At 35.5% G+C, this 19,392-nt stretch overlaps 1 protein-coding gene across 2 annotated transcripts in view; it reads left to right on the top strand.

Moving 5' to 3' along the window:
- LOC150102935 (intraflagellar transport protein 38-like) overlaps nucleotides 1-19,392 on the top strand; it is a 232,937-nt gene that overhangs the window by 171,192 nt on the left and 42,353 nt on the right. For both annotated transcript variants that reach the window (XM_090397326.1, XM_090397327.1), the window contains exon 8: nucleotides 2,352-2,493. In XM_090397326.1, coding sequence (XP_090253452.1) covers nucleotides 2,352-2,493 — 142 coding nt within the window. The remainder of the gene's footprint in view (nucleotides 1-2,351; nucleotides 2,494-19,392) is intronic.

The raw sequence follows: 19,392 nt of genomic DNA, 5'->3' as shown, positions 1-19,392 counted from the left end.
CTTCCCACACCTTGTCCCCAGCACCACCATATCTATCCCTTTCAAGAACATTTTTACAATGGTAAGCAGTACCACTTTTATGCCAGATCGTGTTGACTAGAATCAGAAGAAAGACTAAAACATCTCTCATCTGTAAAGAGTAGTACATTAGTCCACTGGTGTCTTGTCCAATTTTTGTGGATACAACACCACTGAAAATGCTCTCCACAATGTGGATAAAGGGACAGACCTTCAGGCATATAGGTCTACTTGATACAGACATCTTGCCACAGTTTGTCAAGATATCTGCATACCTGTGCTTGACTGGAACATACTTGTAAACTGACCTGCAGTGGTGCATGGATTATGTTTTGCCGTTATAAGCAAATATCTGTCTTCATGCTCCGTGGTAAAGCGAAGGTGACCTCTTAGCAAAAGTCTGGAACACATTCGTGTTCCAGACGTTTCCTAAGTTTGTTTGTTTGAAATGCTGCCCAGAGTCTAGATACCTATGTGAGATTCCAAACTCTCTTGCAATATCAGTAATTCTGTGGCCTTCTTCAAGCTTTCCAATAATTCTTACCTGTGAAATCATCTACATGATGTCTTTGAGACATTATAAATATATTTCTTCACGAAAAGAGCTTCAAACAAATTTGCTTAGTGCAGCCTTTTGCCTTTTATCCTGTTGAGTGCTACCTCATGAACCCTTTGTGTGTGTCATTCAAAAATCTGAATGTGTACATATTTTCTACTTGAAGTCATCAGTTATACAAATTGCCACAAGCTGATTTGTCTGATAAATTATATATTTAGTACACTTGGATAAAGGATTAAACTATATATAATTTATAGTCTAACCAAGTGGAAAAAACTTCTAACATCTTTCTCTAATCCAGAGTAATTTAATAATAAGGTGTGACACCTTTTGGTAACTGGCATATGCAAATATGATGCATTGCTACAACCTTGGTATCACCTCTGGATCTCTGGGTCTGGCTCCCACTGAAGAGACCTCAATAATAAATTTAGTTTAATCAAACAAAGTTTGCACCTGAAGTATCTTCAGGACTGCGGCAACTCATGGTAAAGGTGGACTAAGCTCTCATCACTTGTCTTAGTATTTCCCATAATGCAAAGCACATCTCATTGGAGACATGTATAATGCTATGCATTAAGGGAAGGGCCACTACCCAGACCCATAGGTTGTGATACGAAGGTGGAAGTAATGGAAAAGTCATATTTACCTATACGAGTTGCTAAAAGGTGTCTCACCTTATTATTAAATTACTCTGGATTTAGAGAAAGATGTCAGAAGTTTATTTCCCCACTTGGTTAGACTATAATAAATTTAGTTCAATCCTTTATCCAAATGTAAGCAAACAAAGTTTGCACCTGAGGTATCTTCAGGACTGATGCAACTCGTGGTAAAAGTGGACTAAGCTCTCATAACTTGTCTTAGTATTTCCCATAATGCAAAGCACATCTCCTTGCAGACAAGTATAATGTTATGTATTAAGGGAAGGGCCATTAGCCAGTGACCCTTCCCTTAATACATAATACCCTTGATTCCAGGATGTCTTCCAATTTCATGATCCTGCTTAAGGTTATTTATAAAGAGGTGGGGGGGATGTTTTGACGTGAAAAAATAAATTTGGAAACCCGGGTTATGTATTAATAAGATATATATATATATATATATATATATATTATTGTGTTTAGGGGCACATTTTGTGGGGGGGGAGGAGAGAAGGGGAAGGGTTTACCCCTAAACGCAATAATATATATATATATATATATATATATATATATATATATATATATATATATATATATATATATATATATAACCCAGGTTTCCAAATTTATTTTCCCACGTCAAAACACATCCCCACACTCCCCCCCCTCTTTATAAACAACCTTAAGCAGGATCATGAAATTGGAAGACATCCTGGAATCAAAACAAGGTATGTACAAAAATTTTTCCACCTCTTTTATTCTGCTATAATTGCCTTCTATACTCACCCATAATGCCCTAAAATATATATACCCCTTTTTTGAGTAATAATAGCCAATGTATTTAAAATAAGGGACACTCCTAAACAAAAACAGGCTATAATAGCCATTATTATAATAAAGTAACTTTATAGAAAAAAAAAATAAAAAATTCTTGGAAATCAATGCTAGAAGAAATGGATTTTCTTGATTTTGCAGAAGTTTGTTAATTTTTCTCTTTACTTACTTAAAATTTCTCATTTTGCTGATAAATAAATGGTTTTGTAGTTCTTTTATTATTTGAATAAAGTATATTATTGAATAAGTTCATTAAAAAATTAATTTATGTGATCTTTTTTTTTTCTTTTTCAAATTAGACCTACTTTTATGGATGAGTATGAACGCTTAGAACAGGACTTGGAACAACTGTATGATGAATATATAATTAAATTTCGCTGGTTAGCCTATTTAGAACAGCAGCTGGAAGAATTGGAAAAGGCTGAACAAGAACAAATGCAGGTAATCAATTAAATATAATGGAAAAGAATTTCGGAAAAATTATTTCAGAGTGTATACTTATCTCATTTTTGTGATTGATCTCAAATATGAGATCAATCACAAATATCCTCGCCCCCTTATCTTATAACTGCAAAGTTGGGTTTCAACACTTCTTTGTCTGAAAAAAAAATAAATAAATCAGCTAAATATGGAGCTGATATAGGACTAAACTCTCCATCTTGGAAACTGGTATACGTTTATTGATGTCTGAAAGAAAGTAGTGCCATTTTTTGCATCAATATGTTTTGTGCATTTTTATACAAATTGAAGTTTGTATAGAATTCATTGGATGTTTGAACTTAAATGAACAATTAAATACTTTACAAGTGTCTCACTTGTAAAGTATTTTGACATAATTCACAACATACCCCATTACTATCTTAATTTTCCACTGAAAAATATTAAGGTTGCATGTGTTATGCCAACTACTCCACAATTTTGCATATGAAGGTTCACTTGTCATAAAAGATGACCTGTCAGTAAGTTGAATATGGAAACTATCAGGCTATAGAGTTATGTTCTTTGTCCAAGTGGGCCAGGGCCAGAAAAGTTCGAGCAAAACTGTACTAGAAGACTGAAATATATAACATCTGAAAATATTAGAGTCTTGACAAATAACAGACTAATTTGAAAAATGCAGGAAAATTTGTGATAGGAAGTTATTATTGCTGTATTAACCTGTATTCCACTTGATGGTACATACCATGGATTTGATGAAGAAACAATAATGTAGAAGACAAACTGATAGAAGAATACAGTGGACTCTGCAAAGATTGATCCTGCATAGATGCAATATTTACTCTAAATTTATTACTTGAAAAGAGAATTTTGAGATAAGAAAATGCACACACACATGGTCTTTATTGGTTATGAGAAAGCCTTTGTTTAAATTAACAGATACAAATAGTTTAAAATAGTAGTGGCTTTAAATATACCAAACCATCTTTTACAGTTAATTCAAGAAATATACTCATAAGCCAAAACATTATGAAAAAACCTATGAAACAGCTCGAAACAGTCTAGTAAATATCTGTGCTGTTTCTGGCAAACCAGACTGTCAGGAAACAGGCCACTGGTGGTTGAAGGTTTATCCTGGTGTGGGGATTGTTCTAACAGATATCACTTGGTCCTCTCATCCCCCATTGAACACTCTTGACTGCTAGTTCTTATCTGGGATTGTTTTGGACCAGTTTTACCTTACATGGAGGAAATATGGCCTGATGGATCTGGACACTTCCAGCAAGACAACACCCAATACCACAAGACTCCCATTACGCATGTATGGTTCAAAGAGCAAATTCAAGCATTTTGGATGCTCCCCTGCATGCCTAATTCTTTGAGATGAATCCCATCGAACATTTGTGGGATTGTGTGGAACTCAGCATCCCATCAGTGCTTACTCTGTTGCTGAGTTCTGGAATGATTTAGTTGTTAGAGAGTACTTCAGGACACCCTCCATGATTTAGTGGAGTCACTGTCAAGATGGTGAAAGATTATCTCAGCCAGAGGAGGCCTGACATATTACTAGGTAGGTGGTTATAATGTTTTGGCTCATGAATATATATACATTATATACATGAAATAATGTAGTACTCAAATTAGAACAAATATCAGAATGGAATGGAAAGACATATTAAGAGGATTACAGGAGTGTAGAAGTAATTACTTCTACACTCCTTCTACAGGTAGAGTAGTGTAGAAGTAATATATACATTTAAAAGTGATATATACCTATATTGTATATTATTATCACCTCTACTTTTATATATTATTGTATTATTTATTCAAAATTGATATTTTATATCAATTTGGAAACAGTAAATCTGTTTGAAATACAAATAAACCCCAAAGAAAAATAGACGCATTATTATTTGCTGATGACCTAATTGTATTAGCTATATTATTATTATTATTTGATGAAGAAAGTTTATTTTTCACTTGGTTAGACTATAATAAATTTAGTTTAATCCTTTATCCAAGTGTGTGCAAACAAAGTTTGCACCTGAAAGTATCTTCAGGACTGGGGTAAAGTAGTACAACACCTGGCAACTCCTTGCAAAGGTGGAGCAAGCTACCAACACTCCTATCTCAGTATCTCCAGTAATGCAAAACACATCTCCTTGTGGATATGTATAATGGTATGCATTAAAGGAAGGGCCACTACCCAGACTAGTTTTGACCTTTATTGAGGTCTCTTCAGCGGGAGCCAGGCCCAGAGGTGGAGATACAAGGCAGAAGCAATGGCAGGTGATCTTTACCTATAGGAGTTACCAAACGGTGTGCCACTTACCACTTTACCCCAGTCCTGAAGATACTTTCAGGTGCAAACTTTGTTTGCACACACACTTGGATAAAGAATTAAACTAAATTTATTATAGTCTAACCAAGTGAAAAATAAACTTTCAACATTTTTCTCTAAATCCAGAGTAATTTAATAAAAAGGTGGCACACCGTTTGGCAACTCCTATAGGTAAAGATGACCTGCCATTGCTTCTGCCTTGTATCTCCACCTCTGGGCCTGGCTCCCACTGAAGAGACCTCAAAGGTCGAAACTAGTCTGGGTAGTGGCCCTTCCTTTAATGCATAACATTATACATATCCGCAAGGAGATGTGTTTTGCATTATGGTAGATACTGAGATAGGAATGTTGGTAGCTTGCTCCACCTTTGCAAGGAGTTGCCCGGTGTTGTACCACTTTACCCTCCTGAAGATACTTTCAGGCGCAAACTTTGTTTGCACACACTTGGATAATGGATTAAAGTAAATTTATTATTATTATTATTATTATATGGGCACCTCCATGGAGTCCAAAGACTCATCGCAGGAGAATCAATCTATCCACACAATCTATCATACCGTTCCTTGAACCCATTAACAGAAAAATCACTCACAACTGACTGTGGCAACGCATTTCACTCATTCACCACTCTCCAAGCAAAAAATTTAGTCCTCACACACCTACTGACCACACTTTTATTCAACTTCCAGGGATGACCCCCCCCCCCCCTTTGTTCTGGTCCCTCTACCCAAATGCTGAAACATTTCCCTGCATTGATCCTATAAAATCCTTTAAGCAACTTAAAGGATTTTATAGGATCTATTAAATGATTCTATCATATCCCCTCTTTTTTTCTCCTATCAACCAACTTCTGTAATCCACACACCTTCATTCTATCCTCATAGGGCACATTCCACAGGCCACTCATCATCTTGGTCACTTGCCTCTGAATCTTCTCCACAGCTTCCATATTCCCAAAAAAACTAGGGGACCATACTTGAGCACAGTAATCCAGATGTGAGTGTATCAAGGCGTCATAAAGAGGAATAACAACTTCCTTATCTCTATTTGTTAATGTGTTCTTCACTAGCCAAATAATCTTATGGGCTACCTTAGCAATATGTCCTCTAAACTTTAACTATCTCTACCACCATCCCTAAATCTCTAGCTTCATCTGTTTCCAGGAGTACAGTGCCATCAATGTGATAAACGGCTTGTAATCTATTTATCCCAAAGTGCATAACTTTACATTTCTCAACATCCATTAAATTTTAACACCCACTAAATTTTGTCCATACTGACAGCCTATTTAAATCGTCTTGCAAGCTCTTCACATTGCCTTGATTAACTGTTACTCTACCTTATTTTGCATCATCAGCAAACAACTGAATATTTCCTTTCAGGTTATTTCCTGTATCATTTATTTACAAATTAAGCAGGTCCCAGCACTGAACCTTATGGCACACCTGCTTTCACCTCAGTTCTACCCTTCCATATATCATTTTTTGATATCTGTCCAGCAGCCACCCTCTTATCCACTTAACCACTGTCATATCTATCTCCATTTGTTCTAATTTGCATAACAGTGTTCCATGTGGTATTTATTCTGTCAAATGCCTTTGTAGAATCCAGCAAAATCGTGTAGCCATTTCCTTTATCCAACTCAGCTGTTACTCTATTATAAAAAGTTAGGCATGACCAGCCCTTCACAAAACCATGTTGACCCTCATACAGTATCATATTTTTATCTATCTATTCTTGAATTCCTTTTTTTACCAATTTTCTATTACTTTTACCACCATGCCTGAGATACTGATTGGTGTATAATTTGCCACTGTAGTCTTAGAGCCTCCCTTATGCAAAGGAATAATTTTGCCCTCTTTCCATTCCCTTGGAACTCTACCAGAGCCGAGACTTAAATTAAACAGCTTAATCAAAGGCATTGCTAATTCTCTTGCACATTCTCGCAGAACCCTAGCTGATATCCCATCTAATCCCACAGCTATATTCACATTGTGATTCTGCAATATTGTAAGGACCTCCGATTCATCCACCTCTTTTCCCACATTAGTGTCTGTCACATAGGTTAAAGCAGTAACCTCAGTAGGAAGATATATGCTTGCAAAGTGGTCACTCAGTAACTCAACTATTTTATCTGCTTCCGCCTTCTTGTAACCATCATCAAACATTAAGGTTAATTTTCCATAGTCATTCTTCCTCTTACTTGCAACATATAGAATTTTTGAGATTTATTTGGCCTGCTCAGCTAAATTCTTCTCATAATCTGATTTTGCCCTCTTTGCCATGCCAGTCACCTTTCTTGTCTGAGCTCTATACTGTTTGTGAGTTTTCTAGTCACCTTCCTCTCTATGTACCTTCCACAACATTTTCTTCTTCTGCAGCTCGTGCTTAATGATATTACTCATTGAGCTAACTTCTACCTGATTAACCCTCCTTACCCGAGGTATACAATTTACAGATATACAGATATCTGTAAATTGTAGATACAGGTATACAGATTTAACTTCTTCCTAAGCATGTCATAATCACCTGCCTTTTAGTTCCACAAATATCCCTTCTTGATAGAATATTTCTCATGTTTTACAATTTCCAAAGTCAAGAACACATAGTCACTTTTACCAATTGGAGGCAATGTTGTCAACTTGATTATGGATAGCTCTTCTGATCCTATGACCAGGTCCAATACTCTCCAATCCCTAGTCCCCTCCACCACATTCTGCCTTAAGTAATTATCTCTCAGCAGATGTATAAATTCTATTTCCTTTCTGTCATGTGATCTTTCTTCCTTCCCTCTATATCTCCACAGTTAAAGTCCCCCATAATAATCATTCAGTTGTACTCATTGTACTAATTTGGCGATGCATGTCTTTCAGGTCATCTGTGGAATTCCCTGGCCTATAGCAACAACCAACTGTATTTTTTGTCTTACTAATCTCACACCAGATTGCTTCAAATGTACAGCCTCCCTTCTGCCTGTCTCCTATTCTTTTTGGTTGCAATTCATCTGCTATCATCAACACTACTCCTCCCCCCATCCTATCTTCTCTATCTTCCCTGAAAATATTAAACCCTTCACAGTCAATCCCTGTAACTATATCATCTGCTGTTAGCCAATGCTCACTAATGCCTATAATATGTGGTGAGGTTGCACTAATCAGTGCCAAAAACTCATCCATCTTGTTCCTGTTACTTCTGCCATTAGTATATAGAAACAGCAAAATTCCTTCCCAAACCTACTTTACTTTCTGAATTGAATAACCTATTCAGTATTTTTGCTTAAGAGACTAGATTCCTCACTTGATCATTCTCACACTGACTCTCTTCATGGTTGCCTTCATGGAAACTCTCTTGCTTCCATCAGAATTGCTTAAGTTTCCCTGAATTTGCAATTCAGCATGCTCAGTGAACAAAGCTCTCTCCAGACATCTAACTCCAAAACCATTCAGATGCTCCATCTGCATTGTACAAATCCTTGTTTCCATCAAACAGACCACAGATCCACAAATTCTACATCATTCCTTTTGCACCATCTATGTATAGTCTCGTTGGCTATCAATGCCCTCCTCCTCCTCAGTTCATCTCTATCAAAACGTGGTAGTAGACTTAGTCTTCACCTTTTCGCCCTTCAGTTTTGCTACTTCTAACAATTCCTGTACATTATCCCCTCATAGAATACTTCTCACCTCTCAAATCATCAATCAAGACAATCATTTCCTTTGACTTACCTTTTGCATCCAGATGGAGTGGCTAATAGCATGAATTTTTGCACCTGAGAAACTCAATTTTGTCATACTTTCATTAAGTACTCCCCTGAACAGCATAATATTGAAAATATTCAAATAAAAAAAAATTATAGGAGAAAACACTGCAAGAAGTGACATGTTGAAAGATAATATATAAAAAAAAAAAAAAACTAAGTATTCTCAGATACCTAGGGTATATTTATTTGAAGACAAAAAAAAGATATAGACAATAAAATATCAAATTTTTAGATATATGAAGAGCCAAAGGCTTCAATTTTCAAAATTCAAACTTTCAAAAATATCAAATTTTGTTGAAGTAAATATACTTAGTGCAAAAACATACTAGAATCAGACTCTATGAAGACTATAAAAAAGAAAAATAAGTGAAAAATAAATTCAAACTTAGAAATGAAATTCCTCAGAAAACAGATGGACATCCCATGTGAGACCACAAAATATGTGAAGAAATTTTACAATCTAATTGGATAGAACATCTATATCAGATGGGCAATAGGAGATGATTGTACAGAACTTACAGGCCACTTGTCATATAACCATGAAAGGAAGAAGAAGAGCAAGAGAGAGGGAGAATTAAAAAAAAAAAAAGAAGACATAAAATACAAATTAATCATGTAGCACAAACATTCAGAACAGTCAAAGAAATTCCATCAGAACTAGATGGAATTTCTTTGACTGTTCTGAACGTTTGTCTAGAAGACTTGATATCCAGTTTTATTGAGATTTTCCTGATACCTTTCTTACGAAAAATCAAAGTAAGCATGTTTAGAATGGTAAGAGGATATTTACTGAGGTAATCAATGCAAAATGTGGAGGAAGATGGTGAAACCAGAAATTTTTTCTGTGGGTGAAGAAATAAATCAATCCATATGGCCAATAGTTTTGCAAGTGACTAGAAATTATGAATGCTATTTTGACCTGATAACTTGCCTGCTTTGGGCTCTTTCAGAATCAGATGCATATGTTGATAATTTGCTTGCATTATTTTGAGCTGTAATATAAATAGAAAAGGAAGATTAAGGAAAAATGAAAGAAAATTGGGTATTAAAACCAGTTGTGATTGCCTTTTTTTATGGCTTTGATACACTTCTTGGAGAAAACCAAGATTGTGAGAAGGAATGAGAATTTAAAGTCGAATGGAGAATCAGTGTTTTCACACCTATAATAATTGTTTTAATAATGCATTCTGTGCAAATGTTTGGATCAAGAAACTGAAAATAATAATCTAGCCAAGGAAATGAAGCACAGAAATCAGAACAATCATTCTTTTTGTCATTGTGACCCTAAATACAAAAGTTCAAAAATTGAGAGCAACACAATTTAGTATGAAAAAAGTATGCTTGGTATCACAAGACTGGATCACAAAAGGAATACTTGTATAGCCAGCAAAGATTGGTCAATTGGTAAAGCCTCTGCTACTAATGGCTTGCAAAAAGTTAAGCAAGTTTGAGCATGGTTAGTAGTTGGAAGGGATTCGATCGTTCGATGCTGTTGGTACACTCTCCCTCGATGAGTCTTTGGACTCCCTGGAGGTGTCGCATAATAATAATAATAATTGTTATAATACCAGCGAAAATGTAGATGTGAGAATGGCTTTATGAGCATTTCTCCACAAGAGAAGAAATCTATACTAGATTGTGGTTTGAATTGCTCGGAGGGCAATTCAAACCACAATTTAGTATACCACAACATCCATAGTGAACATAGAAGGATGATTGGTAGGGAAAAGATCAAGAGTGTTGTGCTAGTGGTTAAGATGAATAGTACTTTCAAATTCCTCATCATCTCTGTTGGATCTAGCAATTGGAAAATGAAAGCATTTGGAATTTAAAAAAAAAAAAAAAAAGAAAAGTCTCTCTCTCTCGAGAGAGAGAGAAAGAGATGACTTTATTATAAAAAAGTTAAGCTTAAAAAACACATTTAAACAAAAGAAATTGTTGAGGATATTAAAAGAATGATGGAGTCAGCAAACGAACTTTATGGAATGAAGTAAAGGCATTTTAGACGAATGCAATAAAAAAAAAAAGAAGGGACATATTTAAGTTGGATACTTTTTAACATTGCATATAAGAATGAACATATGTGCAAATACCATCTTCTAGACAAAAAGAGTCAGAGTGTATACGTAGTTATGAAAAAAAAAGTTTGTAGCGATTGAAGAAACTAAAATTTTAGTTTCTGCTAGTAAAAGTTGGTGTGGTTTGGTATAATGAACATAAGGTAAACATTATATCTGAGAAGGTGCCAGTGGAATGGAAAGAGGGCAGAATAGTCCCATTCCATAAAGGGGCTCCAAGACAGAAAGAGCAAATTATAGGCCAATCAGCATTTCAGGAGTGGTGGTTAAGGTATTGGAGCAATTGGTGACAGACAGAATTCAGTACTGGATGGATAGAAATATGATACTCTATAAGGAACACCATGGCTTTGTGAAGGTCTTGCTTAGTAATTTGCTTACTTTTTATAATCAAATGATAATGGAGTTGAATAAGGGCTACTCAGTGATGTGCTAGACTTTGCAAAAGCATTTGACAAGATTCTGCATAAATCCCTATTGCATAAATTGGAGCAAATGGGGATGAATACGAATCTAATGATTTGGATTAAAGGGTGGCTAATGGACAGATATCAAAGAGTGGTTTATGGTGGAGTTGAGTCCAGGAAAAGGCAGGTGACGGTTTACCACAGGCTCGGTACTTGGTCCTCTGATATTTAATTTGTATCAGTAATATAGGAAATAACATGACAGGAAATTACATGGTATATTCCAGTAATTGGACCACTTTTTTTTAATAAGCTATATAAAACACAACGAATTAATAAAAGACCTGATAAGTTTCATAAGTCATTTGACTTTACATCTTCAGGGGTAAAAGGTAACTGAAAGTTAAAATAACAAAAAAGAGATTAACAGTTCATACTATACAGTTGTAGCCATCTGACTATTCATAAAATTAAAAATCAGAATGCAGATTCAAAGCATTCCTTGGTTTAAACAATGCTGGATGATGCTACGTTCTGTTGTTCACATTCATAATGTCCGAGGTCTGACTGAGGTATATTTTTTATTAAAGCTGACCAAACTTGGTGGAGAATTAATCCTTGATTTTTATTGCATTGTGTTGATATTTTAAGCATGTTTGCAGTTTTTTTTTCTATGTACGACATGTTTGTATTCTGCCATAGTACATTGTGGCCAGTGGAAGTGGTATGGAAAGCTAGACCTGATTTTTGTTCTCTTCTGTTTTGTACATCCTTTTGTTGTTCGTTCATGCGAATTTCCTTAGATCTTCCTGTCTGTTCTATGTAGCAGATACTGCAAGAACAATAAATTTTGTAAACACCTGGTTTTTTTAAAGGATGATGAGGAGGTTCCGGGGGATGTAGAAATCTCGAAATTTTTTCCAGTGGCAGAAAGGCTACTTTGATGTTATATTTGTTAAGTAATTTAGCCATCTTGTCTGTAACATTTTTGATATATGGAAGTGTGATAGCGTTTTTGAAATCTTGTTTCTGAGAGATGCTTGTAGGAGGTGTGCGGAGGATTTTTTTGATAGTCTTGGCTTCATAATCATTCTTTTGAAAGATCTGTGTTAGATATTCTAATTCTTCATTTCTCTGTTTTTCTGTGCTGGAAATGTTATATGCTCTGTCCCTTAGGGTTTTTATTATAACTATTTTTTGAGAAGGGTGGTGGTGTGAGGCCGCATTAAGAAATCATCCTGTGTTGGTGGGTATTTTATATATTGAGAAAGAAAGTTTATTATCCTTTTCATTGACTTCTAATAGAATGTCTAGAAAAGGCAGTTTTCTAAGTTCTTCTTGTTCTAAAGTAAATTTATATTATTATGCAAATTATTTTGGTAATCTTTGAAAGAAATGAGTTCATCTGGTGTTCCTGACTATATGATGAATATATCATTGACATAGCGTAGCCATATTTTTGGTTTTTGATGATAATTGTTTAAAGCATTATTTTCAAAGTTTTCCATCAATAGGTTAGCTAAAGCCAGAGAGAGGGAAGAGCCCATAGCCAATCCTTCTTTTTTGTTCCCAAAATTTGTCTTGAAACGTGAAAAAAAGTATTATTTATACAGTGTTTATAAAGATCTACAATGTCTGGAGGAAAAAGATCTTCTAGGAGATTCACAGTTTTGTTTCTTGGAACATTTGTAAATAGGCTGATAACATCCAAACTTGCTAATATGTCTGAAGGTCCAATATAAATATCTTTTACTTTTTCAATAAAATGTGTACTATTCTTGATGAAAGAAGATGTTTTTCCTGTATGAAGTAAAATCATTTTGGTGAGATGTTTTGCTAAAACATCTCACCAAAAGAAAGAATTTGAATATCTAACACAGATCTTTCAAAAGAATGGTTATGAAACCAAGACTACCAAAAAAATCCTCCACACACCTCCTACAAGCATCTCTCAGAAACAAGATTTCAAAAACACTGTCGCGCTTCCATATATCAAAAATGTTACAGACAAGATGGCTAAATTACTTAACAAATATAACATCAAAGTAGCCTTTCGGCTGCTGGAAAAAATTTCGAGATTTCTACATTCCGGTTTTTAAAAAAACCAGGTGTTTACAAAATTTATTGTTCTTGAGCATCTGCTATGTAGGACAGACAGGAAGATCTCGGGAAATTCGCATGAACAAACACCAAAAGGATGTACAAAACAGAAGAGAACAAAAATCAGGTCTAGCTTTCATTATCACTTCCACTGGCCACAGTGTACTATGGCAGAATACAAACACGTCATACATAGAAAAAAACTGTTACATAAGGAAATTTAAAGAAGCTGCAAACATGCTTAAAATACCAACACAATGCAATAAATATCAAGGATTAATTCTCCACCAAGTTTGGTCAGGTTTAATAAATATACCTCAGTCAGACCTCGGACATTGTGAACGTGAACAACAGAACGTGGCATCATCCAGCATTGTTTAAACCCAGCACCGCTTTGAATCTGCATTCTGATTTTTAATTTTATGAATAGTCAGACGGCTTCAACTGTATAGTATGAACTGTTAATCTCTTTTTTGTTGTTTTAACTTTCCGTCACCTTTTGCCCCTGAAGATGCAAGTCAAACGACTTACGAAACTTGTCAAGTCTTTTATTAATTCATTGTGTTTTATATAGCTTATTAAAAAAAATGTGGTCCAATTACCAGAATATACCATGTGAACTTCTAAACCACAGAAACCTCCACTTACAATGAAAGGAAATATTTGGTTGTTTTCTGAAGGTGATGAAGAGATCCTGCAGGAAGACTTAGACAGACTAGCAGTAAGGGAAAAGGTTAATGGCTGCCAGTTGAATATTATTATTTTCAGAAATAACAATGTATACTAAAATGCTGGAAGAAGGCCACACTTTCACACTGCAGAAAATACAAATATGAAAACCTATACTTAAGTATAAAGAGATAATAAGCTTCATTTCGGCAATTAAAACATTACTTAAATTAAGGGGATATTAAATCCCGCATAGTTTTAAAACCGAATAAGAAACTCAAAGATCGGAATCAGAGAGTTTCTTGCAGAATATAGTAAACTATAAAGTATCGGCGACACTAGCTTTAGCCAATGCAAGTGATCCTAGTATGTAGTATAATACCGGGCAACTCGTTGCAAAGGTGGAGGAAGTTCAGATCGCTATTCTTAGGTATTTTCCATAATGTAAAAACACATTTCCTAGGAAATGTGTTTTTACATTATGGAAAATACCTAAGAATAGCGATCTGAACTTCCTCCACCTCTGCAACGAGTTGCCCGGTATTGTACTAGGATCACTTGCATTGGCTAACGCTAGTGTCGCCGATACTTTATAGTTTACTATATTCTGCAAGAAGCTCTCTGATTCCGATCTTTGAATTTCTTATTCGGTTTTAAAACTATGCGGGATTTAATATCCCCTTAATTTAAGTAATGAAAAACTATTCCTAGAATCTGCCTCAACCCTGAAAAACTTTGCAACCTCAACAAGTTTAGTTGCATTAGATTGCTCAACCCAACAGCCCAAACTACCCAATTAAGCTCACTAGGGATCACCATTTAGGACTCTTAGCCCCCACTTCTGTTGCCTTTCTTCATTTACCCAGTTTGAAATTGGAAGTGTCAGTGCCTGTGTGCACATATCATTGCGTTTTGTGATTGCTGACGATGGCAAAGTAACATTGTCGAAATATAGGAAAGTATTAATTAAAGTTTTTTTTTATAATTAATAATTTAGTATACATTGTTATTTTCAAGGGATGCTTAAGGGTCAAAGCTGTATAACTGAGAGGAGACCTCCACATAACCTTTTGAGGAATGCGGAGAACCGACCAGGGCTTCTGACCTAATGTCCAGTCCTCACCTTCTCGTGGTGCACCCTGTTGGGTATCTACCTCGATACTGAACGAACGAGGATGGACTGGCAATTTGCGATTTAGCCGACCAAATTGTATTCTTATTGGCTTAAACCAATATAGAAAATGATGGTACGACATGACAAAATTTCATGCCGGCTGGTTGCCCAGTTACACAAGGGCCCCCGTTGTTTTCACCAGGGAACCAGGGCGAACAGCGAAAAGTCAGCTACTGGAACAAATCTGAATGCACACCCTAACTCAACATCACCAGAAAGAAATGGAGCTAGCTGGGGAATTACAAGATCAACATAATAGTAGTGACTGAAACAAAAAAAGACAAAAACTGGTGAGATCTTTCTGAGCAATAAATACAAAATGTTATATTCAGCCAACAACAATCAAGGAAAAGGAGTAGCCATAGTATTCAGCACAAAATATGAGGCTAATCTTCTTGAATGGCAGGCAATCTCAAGTAGAGTGATCTAGGCAAATATCAGAATGGGGAATTGGACAATGAGACTAATTTGTGCCTATGGTCCCACAGAAGGTTCTACTAAGGTAGAAGTGGAGGAATTTTTGGATGCTTTAGAAAAAGCAACTGACACAATGAAAAAGGAAAAGTTGGTCCTTGATGGGGATCTAAATAGCAGAGTAGGAAATGATTGTCAGACATACAAAAATATTTTGGAAAAATTTGGAGAAAAGAGCAAAGCTAATAATAATGGCAAATACCTTTTGGATTTCTGCTCAGGACATGGACTGGTTATTACTAACACCAACATAAAAATGTGCCCAAATTTACATGGAGAGAAGAGGCAAGGAATAAGAAAAGTCTCATTGACTATGTTATTGTTGATAGTGATGTTTTCTCCCTGGTGCAGGACACCAGAGTGTATAGAGGATTTGAAATTGGAAGTGATTGCTATTTAGTCTTGAGCAAGATAAAACTGAATTTCATATTGAAAAGAATAACATGTAAGAAAGTTTTAAAGCAAATAAAAGTTGAGCAACTCTCAGATGTGAACTGTAGACTAAAATACACAAAGCTTATTGAAGAAAAAATGAAAGAGTTTAAGAACAGGAACCAAACCTTGGAGATTCAGTGGCAAGCCTTAAAGGAAACCCTGATTGATTCAGCTAGAGAGGCATGTGTGGAGGTTGTCTGCAAGGATAGAAAAATCAGAACTCCATGGTAGCCACAGGAAGTTAAAGAGGCAGTGAAGGAAAAGAAGAAAGCATATCAAAAGTTCCTGACAAATAAGTGAGCTTGTGCTCTTAGAGAATACAGAGACAAATGTAAGAAAGCTAAACACTGTGTAAAACTAGTTAAAAAAAAGTCATGGGAGGACGTTTGCAAGAACATAGAAAATAAATATCAAGAAGGTGGCAAAATATTCTGGAGGTTGTTGAAGAAGCTTAGGAAAGAGTGCTGTAAAAGCAGTTAGAGATGATAAAGATGACATGAAAATGGGAGAAAAAGATATCCTTGAAGTATGGAGTAACTACTTCGAAAAATTGCTAAATGAAACAAGCAGTGATAGCACAGTGGTAAAAAACACTCAACAGCACACAGTCAGGAATACATATCCATACTTGAAGTAGAAAAAGCCATCAAAGGTTTGAAATGGGGGAAGGTAGCAAGAGTAAATGATATTCGACCAGGAATGCTGAAGTATGGTGGTATAAAAGTCTTACAGTAGCTGCACTGCATAGTTCAATAGGCCTGGACAGAGAGGCAAATTCCTGATGATTGAAGTAGAGTTCTCGTAGTGCCCATATATAAAAAGGAAAATAAAACTGAATGTGAGAATTACAGAGGTATTTCCCTACTGAGTGTTACTGGCAAGATTTATGCAAGTATACTTGAGAAACGTTTGAGAAGAATTGTGGAAGAAAAGCTTGGTGAAGAACAAGCTGGATTCAGGCCAAATAGAGTTGAGAAATCATGGGAATATAACAAAGATCTGTATTTAAGTTTTGTAGATCTGGAAAAGGCATATGACAAGGTGCCAAGAGAGAAGCTATTCAATACTGTACAGTTATATGGTGTCAATGGGGTATTATATCAAGCAATACTTAGTCTTCATTTGAGTTGTAAGTCAGCAGTTAGAATTGAAGGAAGTACAGGAAGATGGTTTAATGTTAAATCTGGTGTGAGACAAGGATGTACGTCATCCCCTCTGTTATTCATTATCTATATTGATTACATTATGAAGGAAAGTGGTATAAAACCTGATATCAAAATTGGAGATGTTAATGTCAGCTCTTTGCTTTATGTGGACGTGTTATACTTCTAAATAAATCCGCTACAAGTCTGTAAGATTCTCTGACTAAATTGAATAACTGTTGTAATAAATATGGCATGAAGGTCAGCATTCAAAAGACAAAAACAACGAAAATAGGTAGAATCGTTGAAAATGTCAACTGCATTGTGGACGGAGAACCTATGGAACAAGTAAAACATTTTAGCTACATAGGCACAATTTTTAGTGAAGATTAATATGGAAATAGAGAACAGAATCAGCAAAGCTGGTATGGTGGGAAGTCGTTTGAATAAATTCATATGGAATAAGAGAGAAATTAGTCAGAACACTAAATTAGCTGTATACAAGGCAGTGTTCAAACCAGTTTTAACTTATGGATCTGAGAGCTGGGTTAGAAGTAAAACACTTGACCAAAGACTAGGGACCGCAGATATGAGAGTCCTGAGAAAGATTAGAGGCATGAACAGATGGCATCAATGGCAGTATCATATTAAAAACGAGAATATTAGGAAAAAACTTGACATTGTCAACATCCAGGAATGCGTTAACAGAGCTAATCTCAGGCGGTATGGTTACCTAAACAGAATTTGCGAGGAAAGATTAGCAAAACAAGTGTTCTTCTGCCGGGTTGGCAGGAAAACGACCCAGAGGAAGACCAAGGTATTGATGGATTGATACAGTATAAAGTGACTTAGACGATAGAAATATAAGATCTAATAATGTTGGAGTCTTGACAAGTAACAGACTAATTTGATGGAAAATTGTAGATAGGAAGTTAGTAATGATGTAAATTTTTCATGTAGTGCTATCATATCTTTTACACCCCTTGAGGGTACTTGTCAGGAATTTGATGATGATGTTATTTCCAAAAAAAAATAATAGTTATGGGTAACCAATGTGTAAGCCTATCTACCAGAAAGGCCTTTAGTTTAATTTGGCCACGTATTATTATTATTTTATTCACATAGTTGATACACATTCAAAACAAGATATCTTTCAAACAACAATTTGACTGTAATACAGAGCAATTCAGATTCTACCCAAGAATCTAAGAATAGTCTGTCAGGTAGTGTTGTAAAATATGAACTATTCCAGGTAATGCTGTTTTTTTGTAGATCATATGAGGTCACTTCATTGATGTTTCTTCTTCTTCTGCAGCTTGTCCCACTTAAGTGGGGTTGCTGTTAATGATGAGTCTCTTCCACATCCTCCTGTCTTGGGCTGTCACCACATCCAAGTTCTTCAACCTCAACATTAACAACAAAGAACTTCCAGTTCTTTGTTATTAATGTTGTTATCACTGGATACTGCGATATCAATAATCCAAACCTGTCAGTGTTTAATAATTGTGATGTTAGGTCTTTTGTGTTCCAAATGCCGATCGGTGTGTATTCTCAAGTCCCATAGAATTTTTGCTGTTTTGTTTTCCAGTACTGTCGCTATTTTATACCACCAGTTATCAGAAGTAGGTAAGCCATATTTTTTGCATACATACCAAAGAATTATTTTGACCATTGCAGTATTTATAATCAGTTTGAGCTATCTTGCTGCAGGCACTGATTAGATGTTCTACAGTTCATCTTTCTTATCACATAATCTGCATTTGCTGTTATTATGGGTGGTTAAAATTTTTGCTTTGATTGCAATGCCTGTTCTTGAGCTGCTAGAATAAATCCTTGTTTCTTTTTTAATATATCCATATTGTAGCCATTGCCATGTCTTGTTCACATCAATTTTTTCCTCTGTATCTCGAAGAAATTGGCCATGCAAGAGTTTATTTTTCCAGTGCACATATCAGTTATTTTACTGTTTTTCTTTTTTGTAATTGGATTTATTTCCTGTTGCTTTTAAAACGCCTTCTTGTTTAATTACTTGAAGCATTTGCTCAGAGCTATTGTCGATGTAACTTTTTAAACTAATTTCTTCTTTTTCCACAGTATCTCAATTGCAACAGACCCTATCCACCTATTCTTCTTGATAGGTACAACTGGTTGACATCATTTTGTGGATGTAATACATGATGCATAGTCATTAATTTTCTAGTTTAGCGGTCCAATTTGTCCAGTCTTCTTTTGTCCAATCTATTACGCCAGCTGTGTATTAGATCACTGGTATAGCCCAAAAATTCATTGCTCTAATTGTGTTTAATCCATTTCGTTTTGTTT

This window comes from Typopeltis vanoorti, chromosome 9, assembly GCF_054136105.1.
Source record: "Typopeltis vanoorti isolate ZY-2024b chromosome 9, IOZ_Tvanoo_1.0, whole genome shotgun sequence".
Taxonomy (NCBI): domain Eukaryota; kingdom Metazoa; phylum Arthropoda; class Arachnida; order Uropygi; family Thelyphonidae; genus Typopeltis; species Typopeltis vanoorti.
This window is presented reverse-complemented; position numbering and strand designations above follow the sequence as displayed.